General features: G+C 35.2%; 2 protein-coding genes across 5 annotated transcripts; one reads left to right on the top strand and one right to left on the bottom strand.

Annotated features, from left to right (window-relative positions):
• On the top strand, positions 1-1,796 carry LOC141397544 (RNA-binding protein NOB1). The gene is made up of 2 exons (XM_073973970.1): positions 1-286; positions 348-1,796. The coding sequence occupies exons 1-2, from the start codon at positions 212-214 to the stop codon at positions 1,686-1,688; spliced, it is 1,416 nt and encodes a 471-aa protein (XP_073830071.1). The 5' UTR covers positions 1-211; the 3' UTR covers positions 1,689-1,796.
• On the bottom strand, positions 1,727-4,654 carry Naxe (NAD(P)HX epimerase). Of its 4 annotated transcripts, none has more exons than XM_073973971.1 (3): positions 4,514-4,654; positions 2,117-2,634; positions 1,727-2,051 (listed from the first exon to the last, which is right to left on the bottom strand). In XM_073973971.1, exons 1-3 carry the CDS (start codon positions 4,565-4,567, stop codon positions 1,826-1,828), a joined length of 798 nt encoding a protein of 265 aa, XP_073830072.1. In that variant the 5' UTR covers positions 4,568-4,654; the 3' UTR covers positions 1,727-1,825. The 4 variants fall into 4 exon arrangements, with proteins under 4 accessions (XP_073830072.1, XP_073830073.1, XP_073830075.1 ...); XM_073973972.1 differs by having other exon boundaries at positions 4,457-4,591; XM_073973974.1 differs by lacking the exon at positions 4,514-4,654 and adding an exon at positions 4,339-4,410.
• Between the last annotated feature and the right edge of the window lie 4,917 nt (positions 4,655-9,571).

Genomic DNA, 9,571 nt, shown 5'->3' with positions numbered 1-9,571 from the left:
TATAAGGAACGCTTAGAAGTGGTAAAAATGGTAACCTCAGGCAAGTAAAGGAACACAACTATAGCGGTCCACATTTTAGAGTGAATGTCATTTAAATAAAAGAAGAAAAGGACAACAGACAGCATTTTTAGAACCCTAAAGAAAAACGTAAAAACGTGTTGGAGAAATCTCACAGAATTGAAGAAAATTAAAAAAATAAAAAATATTAGCAATGACTGAAACGAAGGAAAAAATTAAGTATCTTGTTGCGGATACAACGGCTTTCATTAATGCTGTACAACTGAATGTAAGTTAACTTCTTTCTGGCAGATTTCATCTCAAACAAATTACATTTTGTTTCTTGCCAGGATTATGCAGAAAACATTTTGACCGTTCCCGATGTCGTAAATGAGGTACGGAATAAAAGACAAATCCGAAGACTTTGTGTTTTACCGTATGATTTGCAAGTTCGTGAACCTCGGCCGGAGTGTGTTAAACATTGTGTTGAATTTGCCAAAAAGACTGGTGATTACGCGTCACTGTCGGGTATTGATATTAAGGTAATTGCGTTGGCCTATGAATTGGAAATCGATAATGTGGGCAGCGAACATTTGCGTAAAGAACCAGTTATGCCACAAGTAATTGCATCAAAGGAAAAACCACAAGAACTACAGGATAGTACAAAATTACCGGGTTGGTATAACAAAGGGGGAGAAGCAACAGATTCCGAAGACGAGGAGGATGATGATGGTGAAGAAGAAGGCAGTAATGATGAAGAGGGGAATGAAGATAGTGTAGATAAGGTAAAAGAGTCGATAGAGAAACAAATTGAAAATCCAGATGAACAACATGATGTACCCGAAGTGACCCAAGAAGAGTTGGAGGCATTATTTGAAAAGCTAAAATGTGAAAATGCCGAAGATGATGCTAATTGTGATATATTGGTGCCACAGTCTAAAGAAGAAGAAGCTGGTGATGATGATTCGGAGAGCGAAAAAGATGCAAATAAGGAAACTGAACCACCAAAGAAAGAAGAAAGGGAAAATAACAACGTTGGTGGGCAGGAGGAAGAAGATGATGGCGGATGGATAACACCATCAAACATCAAGAAGGTGAAAAAATCAATGGAGGGAAAAGTAGAAGCAGATATCACACCCCTGGTAGCCTGTATGTCCACAGATTATGCTGTCCAAAACACTTTGAAGCAAATGAATCTAAATATTTGTGCTCTTAATGGACGTGTCATTAAGCATTTACGTACATATATTTTGAGATGTTATGCATGCTTTAAGACCACATCAATTATGACCAAAGTATTTTGTCCGAATTGCGGTAATAAAACATTGAAGCGTGTAGCAGTTAGCCTGGATGAAAATGGCAAGCAAGTGATACACATTAACACGAAACGCCCACTGACCACAAAATATAAAAACCAAAGTCTTCCTCTATTCCGTGGTGGTAAACATTCGCGTAATCCCATCCTCTTTGAAGATCAACCAATGCCACGTCAAATGCCTTCTCGTGTTGCTAAAACTAAAACGAATGCTTTGGAGGAAGACTACATAGCTGGTTTCTCACCCTTTGCAATGCGTGATGTTGATTCCAAATCGGCCATGTTACGGTCTAAGGGCCATGTCAAGGAATGGGCTCGCAATAACACCTACGAAGAAGATAGACGTCGCAAACATTACAATCGTCTTTATAAGTAAACTGAGTACTGCTATTTTAATTATGTAAGATATACCAATTATTTCTTTTCATTTTTTATTATCGTGTAAATATATATAAAAAATATATAGTTGAATATTTTAGGTTAACCTCTTCATTTTTCTCTCCAATTGTGTATTTAGGATAGTTTTACACATGTCTCAGTTCCTGGATATTCGGGTAAATCTAATTGGTATTTTTCCTTTAAAGCTGGCGGAACAAAACGACCACCTAAATAGTGATGAGGGCCCCTGTAACACTTGGCACACAACTTAGGAGCTGTCAGAGAAATCAAAAGGCTAGGTTCAAAATCACATTCCTCAGTTTTTCCATTTTCTACATGCCAGCCACTGGGGATGTCAATGCTTTAAAGACAAAGAGAAAATTGTTTCAGTACATGTTGTCTATCCAATAGACTGTGGTTACCTACCTTGCTATGGGCAGCTTTGTTGTTTGTAAAACATTAATTATGGGTACAAATGTTTCCCTTACTGGTGGTTTAAAGCTAAAACCAAATAGAGCATCCACAATAAGATCATAATTTTGACTAACTTCATCATTATCCGGTGTCGCATTGACAAATTCAATATTCATTGCCTTGCATTGATGTGTAAGATTTTCATATAAAGGATTTGGTGTGGGTTTTGGATAATAAACACTCGGCTTAAACCCCATTAATGAGAGATGACGAGCACATACCAAACCATCACCGCCGTTATTTCCCGGGCCGCAACAGATCAATACACGTGAGAATTGACGTGCGTCATAACATTTGGCAATAGCATGGGAACAACTTAATCCAGCCAGCTCCATAAGTTGATCTACACTAAATTTATAATCATTGAATAGTTCTTTATCCACATCAATGGCTTCTTGTTGATTTAGATATTTCATTGTTGGTCGGATATTAGTTGAGGTATTAGAGCGAAGTTTTTTGGCGGATAGTATCTAAAATACAAAAATAACACCTATTATGACAAGAAAATATTTGACAATACGTAAGAAATATCGGAAAAGTTTAAGGGTGCAGAATAAGCTATAGTCGTTACAGAATGGCTGAATTCCGTATTGCAAGAGAATATCTGAAATCCCCAGACGAAGGCAGCTATTTGTAGAAAAATCACTATTACGAGACACTATTTTTTTGTTCGTTCGTCTATATTCGTAATAATTTGGGCATTCATAGCTCAGCCCCTCGATGACATACAGATCTAATTCTTCGTATACACGTTCTATATATAGTTAAGAATTCATCATTCAAACATCTGCGATCCACATTTGAGCTTAGGCGAGTAAATCGATCTACAAATTTTGACAATTCGGGTGAGAACAAAAAATTTGTTTTACAAAAACAGGGGGTTAAAATATATATTTTGAGTGTTTGCGTCATTTGAAAATTTTTTGTACTGATTCCAAATTTTAAGGTTTGTCCTTGTACTTTCTCAGTAAATATTACTCAGTAACTTCATTTTAGAGAGTAATGCGGGGCATACACTATACTGCCAAACTGCACTGCTAAATGAACCCTTGTGTACGTGTGTGATTGAATAGTGTGTGGCATTCCTTCAATCCATATTGCAAAAAATGATGAATTTTCCTCCAGAACTCGATTTTGTGTTGAAGTTTTCCAAGTTTTTAATTTCCTCACAAATAATATTTGTTGTTTTCAAAAATGATTTTTTGGTTACTTGGAAAATAAACAAAATTCATCGGATTGAAAGGGGTTCATTTACAAAATCAAAACTATTTTGATTTCAATCCTGCCAAAACTACTCCCAAATACATTGACAAAAACTTCAAAATTTACTAATACTATTACAAATGCTGTCCTGCATGCACATAGTGTATGCCCGGCATAAAGCATTTTATACTCCTTCAAAGGAAAAAATTAAAAAAGTAAAAAGACAACATTCAGTAAAAATTTTCAATTTGATTAATATTGACGATTAGGATACTTGAATATTTTAAACTTTTGACAACTGCTTAAGCTACAAAATGTTACTGAACAAAATTCCTTCAGTAAAAATTATAAGTTCTCAGTAATAAAAATTTCAAAACAAGTCTCTCAATTCATTCTCTTTTACTGAACATTTGTGTAAAAAAAACAACATTCAGTAATAATTTGTAATAATTATTACAAATTATCGAGTACGCAGACACACTTATTATCTTCTGACAAATGTGTACTTCCGAAATATGGGCATCTGAAGTTCCGAAAATTCCCTTGGAAAAAATTGGCTTAAGATGAGTTTAAGCATTAAGCTCGGATCGGGACCAACGGTAGGTCTTGTTACCCTGATCACAAATAAATATAACATATTTTGCGGAAGTCCATACTTCCCGAGATATGGGCCTTCGAAGTTCCGAAAATTCCCTTGTTAAATGTCGGCTACTTAGAGGAAAAACTTTAATTTAAAAGAAAATGTTGCTCCCGTTCCATAGATTGGCTCCTGTCCACAGCAGAAAGTTTTAAATCCCCGGCCGAAGGCCGGCTATATAGAAAAAATTATAATTTTATCCGAGCTTAATGCTTAAACTCAACTTGCTCCAAACCTTAAATCCCCGGTCAAAGACCGGCTTCTTAGAGAAAACTTGCAATTAAATAATATTTTTCCGCGAGCAGTAGCTAAAGGAAAGGAGTCCAAACCAAACCTCTAATATTTTATAAGTTTTAGACGGTGTTCAATGATTATTTTTAATGTCACGGAAGAAGCGAACAACATTTCAAAACATCGACTTCTGCCCTATGTTCAGTTTAAGTAGGCCCAACCTTGGATAGTAGTTAAAATATTAGTTTCACTGGTAACTCTTCTGAGATTTTGATTACCTTTTGAACCCGAAATAACTTGGATCGTAGATGCAAAATGTTTTTAAAATTCATTGTTCATTGTATATTTTTTTAATTCCGCAACTGATTACTTTTTTCAAATAACCAATAGTTATGCCAATTCAGCGTTTTTTCGAATAATCAAGAGTAATGCAAATTTATCGATTTTTTGCCACAGCCTTTGATTTTTTACTTTTTTAATGTTAAAAATGGCAAAAGAGAAAACCATGATGATGTTAAGGTTCAAATATAATGAACTTTCTTGCTTGCTTCACGCTTGATTTCATGTAAAAGACTAAAGGCCAAGTACTACCTAATTAAAATGCGATCTTGCATTTCTTTACTCTTGTACATAAATCGAGGCTTGGACAAGCATGCATTTCTAATTCTGTTCTCACCTTTAGTTCCGGTCCACACTAGAGTGATTTCATTGAAAAAATTGCATGAAATTATGCGTCTCTAGATCGACCTACATGGTAGAGTAAAATCATAAAATTGCTGTAGTGGGGAATTCGATTTAAGAACACCTAATTTCATGAAATTTTTTAATGAAATTCACGCTAGTGTGGACCGGGACTTAAGGCCTCGACACATAAGAAGCATGACAATCTTGCCGAACAGCGTGTTTTTGTAAAAATGCTTGCCTGTCACACGAACCGTTCGTACTAAAACGTATACGTTAAAAATTTGGTTCTTGTAAAATTTTACGAACCATTCGTTTTTATCTAAAGCCCTTGGCACATACGGTCCGTTTAGAGACACGTTAGGACACACGTTGTCCCAAAAAAGTTTAATTATGTTTAACTTTAATGCGTCAGCCAAATTGTTGTTTCCCAAAAAACTTGGCATCACTTACACTTTTTTCATGTGTTGTTGTACCGCGACGCTCAACGCATCATATGTGCCGAGCGCTTAAAAGCTTTCGTCTATTTCATAAAAGCTTTTATATTTCAGGTTTGCCATTATACTTATTTTGTGAATTTTGCATAGGCATCTGCACGTAAAATGTGTTACCATGGTGTAATAATATAAGGTGTAAGTGACAATCATACGGCTTTGAACTTTTTTTATAAACTGAATTGTCAGAATACATTAGGATCTACCCCGAATATTCCAAAATGTAATAAATAGATGTCCAATCTGTTCTATTCAGTGTCGCACAATAAATATATGAAGTGTAGAATGTATCACATTATGTATAGAGTAATTTCGATGCCAATTAGAATAAAATTTTACAACTTTTTATTTATTTCTTGTTAATTTTTCTGAACTATTTTGGAAAGACCCTTGTATTCAAACGTTGCCATTGACATTTAGTTCCCATAAAATTATGTTGTTATTGTAAAATTGTTAGTTGTTGTAATTCATGCACACACCTTATATTATTACACCATGTGTGTTACTTGATGGCAACTCCGATAAACAGATGACAAACAAAAAATAAGGAAAAATTTAATCAATGTCATGATAGAACTACCAGGTAGTGGTATCACACCAGCTGATCGAATATGAAAAGTCAAATCCCTTTATAAAAAAAATTATTTTTGTTGTAATTTCCCCAACAACATAAAGAAAGTTTTGACATAACATATTCGAAATTTTACGATGCCACTACCTGGGTAATTGTGCCATGATCAATGTTGTCCAAAAATAAGCTGTGTTCCTTTACTTACCTTAGGTTACTATTTTTACCATTTGTTACCTGCAAAGCGTTCCTTAACCCCGAAAAGTGGCAAAACTGGAAGCAATTTTTAAGAGAGTGAGAGAGAAGAGAGAGCGAAAATGGCTTTCTCTTCTACAACAGACTACCAGACAAATTTCTACAGGTAAAAATGGCAGAACTGATTTTTCGACTTTTGTTTGACGATTATTTCACAATGAAGAATAAAATGACGAAAAAGCGGAAAACAGAAGAAAAAGTCGAACGCTGACAAAACTAAATTAAAAACTGTGAAATAAAAGACGAAAATTGATTTTTATGTTTCTTTTTGACATTGCTGCCAGATCTACCATTTTTCCGTTCCTTTACTTTCCTGGTAAAAATGTTCATGAGAGAGCAATTTTGACACTTTTCTCTTTTACCACCCTTACCATTGACAGTCAAAACTGATCGTGTGTACCCCACTTAATAGTACGTTTACATATAACCGGATGCAACAAACCCAAATTTCAAATAAATCCTCATTGAGAAGATTAATACCCCGGTTACACTATTGAAGGTTAACCCACTGGGTCTAATAGATCCAGTGGGTTAATCTTTGCTGGTTACACTTAGCTTTTCGAGGATATAAACTGTCAGCTGATGTTTGTTTACGTATACATACAAAATAACTAATAAAGTCGTGTTTTACACTTTTACAATTTATCGTATGAGATATGGTCCCCTCTTTGCTCATATTTGGTCTGTTCCAGTACTGCAAGAATCTACTAATTTTTTCGATAACATAAAGGAAAAAATGTTATCGTAGTAGAAAATAGTAGCCTCTTGTAGGTTCTGGAACAGAGGAATTGGTATATTTTTCACACAGGGATACATTTTTGTATCATGGTATCAAGCGTACTTTTTGTTAAAAAAGTGTCTAATGTAAAAAAATAAATAATTTTATGATTTTCAAATAACTTTAGATTTATTAACTCCATAAAATCTCATGCGGCCAGTCGTAAACGTGTAAAACACGACAAACTCTGTTGCAAAAACAGTTGCAACTTTTGGTACTTTTTGAGTAGAGTTGGATTTTTTTGCACAAATACCGAATACAACACTGTATTTTTGGTGGATTTGTGCCGGATTTAAAATAAACCCTGTCGTGAGAGGATTTAATTTTTGTATTGCAAATCTGGTCAGATTTGACCAGATTAAGCAATAAATCCTCATAAAGTGGGTTAACCCGGCAAAAAACTGTAGTGTAACCGCACTATAACCCTGCAAAAAGCTATAATAATTTTCTAATTTTGAAAATAGAAACATATAAAAATGTACAGAAAATACCAACATTTTCAGAATTAATGGAAAATATGAATGAAAAGTGTGCAATTAAATGTAAAATATAAATTCGCAGGAAAGGTTTATGGGTACTTTACACGATATGTATTTTACATATGTGTTGTCACTTTGCGTATACATTTTGTATATAAAAAGTGACAACCCATATGTAAAATACACATCGTGTAAAGTACCCATTAGTGTTTTTACTGCTGATTTAATATATGTTACACGTGTTATGTGTTCAAATTCTCAATAAAACGAGGAAGCAAAAAGTAAGGAAAAATAAATTATGTTTCTCTGAATTACGAATGGTGTCTTGGAAACGTGTTAATTCGTGTACGTATTTCGAGAGGCGAACAACGCTCAAACGCTCGTGTGAACATGAAATTAGTATGAACAAGGCATTAAGGCCTGCGTACATAACCCGCCTTGCCTGCTTACCTTGCTTAGTCGAAGGTCACACTAGCGCTGTTTCAACATGGCGACTTCGCGTTTATAGGCGAGGGGTATGAGGTAGTGAAACCTTTGTACATGGTTTTCTGTGTTCATGATGTTGTCTCTTCCGATTTTTCGTAACAAGAACTCGCCAGTGTGATCATCGACTTACTACTGATAAAAGAATAAAAAAGAAAAGGGCAACCCAGTTCGAAATTTCATCGGCCTTCTTTATTCTTTTATTTTTAGTACGTCAAAAATGAAGCAGGAAAACAATGCAATCAATCACTATCGTTATTGAATTTTTAAAATATAATCGATATTGTCGATGGTGCCATCGTTTTTTTCAGCTCTGCTTTAAGCGGGGTACACAAGATCAGTTTTGACTGAAAGTTTTGCTCAAAAAATCGGTTGCTTTATATGCTCTTTTCCAGAACCTGCAAGAAGCTACGATTTTTTACTACGATAACATTTTTTCCTTTATGTTATCGGAAAAAATAGTAACAATTAGTAGATTCTTGCTGTTCTGGAACGGACCTAGTGTGGCCGTTCATTTTTGCCAGTCATCAGGCAACCACAAAATTAGATCTGGCAAACCATCGATATTCCCAACATAAAGTGGGGTACACACGATCAGTTTTGACAGTCAGTTTTGCTCAAATAATCGGTTGCTTGCCAGTGTAGCCGTTCATTTTTGTCAGTCATCAGACAACCACAAAATATTTTAGGGTTGCTGGACGGTTGGACAGTTATCGATAAATGTGAAAAGTCGACCGTCAAAACTGATCGTGTGTAACCTGCGTGAAGTTAGCAACGATAACAAAAGTTATCGAAAAATGCAGGGTGACACAGAACGCCCAAAATTTGCATTTAATACGTTTTTTCCAACTGTGGGGACGAAAAATAGCTACGAATATAAAAAATTAATTTATTTATTAATTAAAACAATAAACTCCAATGTATAAACGTACACAAACAAACTATACATAAAAGAAAAGAAGGAGTCCTCACGAGCATTTCGGTCACGTCAGTTTTTTGTAGAACAAAGTTTCCAATTTTCTGGTTTCCAACTGGTGGTCAGGACAGAAAATTGGCTCTGGAAGCCACAATAAAAAAACGTACACAAAAGCCTCAACGGAATATGAAAGAGGGAGACCTTATGAGCATTTTGGCATACTCCATATATTCCAGGTCAGTCTTTTGTAGAACAAAGTTTCCAATTTTCTAGTTTCCAACTGGTGGTCAGGACAGAAAATTGGCTCTGGAAGCCACAATATAAAAACGTACACAAAAGTCTCAACGGAATATGAAAGAGGGAGTCCTTATGAGCATTTTGGCATACTCCATATGTTCCAGGTCAGTTTTTTGTAGAACAAAATTTCCAATTTTCTGGATAGAAAATTGGCTCTGGAAGCCACAATATAAAAACGTACATAAAAGTCTCAACGCCAAATGAAAGAGGGAGTCCTCACGAGCATTTTGGCATACTCCATATGTTCCACGTCAGTTTTCTGTAGAACAAAGTTTCCAATTTTCTGGTTTCCAACTGGTGGTCAAGACAGAAAATTGGCTCTGGAAGCCACAATATAAAAATTTACACAAAGTCTCAACGGAATATGAAAGAGGGAGACCTTATG

Source organism: Musca autumnalis, unplaced genomic scaffold, assembly GCF_047663935.1.
Source record: "Musca autumnalis isolate F117 unplaced genomic scaffold, ASM4766393v1 scaffold_3, whole genome shotgun sequence".
In the NCBI taxonomy this organism is placed as follows: Eukaryota; Metazoa; Arthropoda; class Insecta; order Diptera; family Muscidae; genus Musca; species Musca autumnalis.
The sequence above is the reverse complement of the archived record's forward strand: the minus strand, read 5'-3'. Positions and strand labels throughout refer to the sequence as shown.

Bases quoted from the DNA above. Each gene is read 5' to 3' on its own strand.
- LOC141397544 (XM_073973970.1), top strand. From the start codon at position 212: ATGACTGAAACGAAGGAAAAAATTAAGTATCTTGTTGCGGATACAACG. The intron at 287-347 runs GTAAGTTAACTT...GTTTCTTGCCAG, and splicing joins TTAATGCTGTACAACTGAAT to GATTATGCAGAAAACATTTT.
- Naxe (XM_073973971.1), bottom strand. From the start codon at position 4,567: ATGAATTTTAAAAACATTTTGCATCTACGATCCAAGTTATTTCGGGTT. The intron at 2,635-4,513 runs GTAATCAAAATC...TTTGTATTTTAG, and splicing joins AGTTATTTCGGGTTCAAAAG to ATACTATCCGCCAAAAAACT. The intron at 2,052-2,116 runs GTAGGTAACCAC...TTGTCTTTAAAG, and splicing joins ACAAAGCTGCCCATAGCAAG to CATTGACATCCCCAGTGGCT.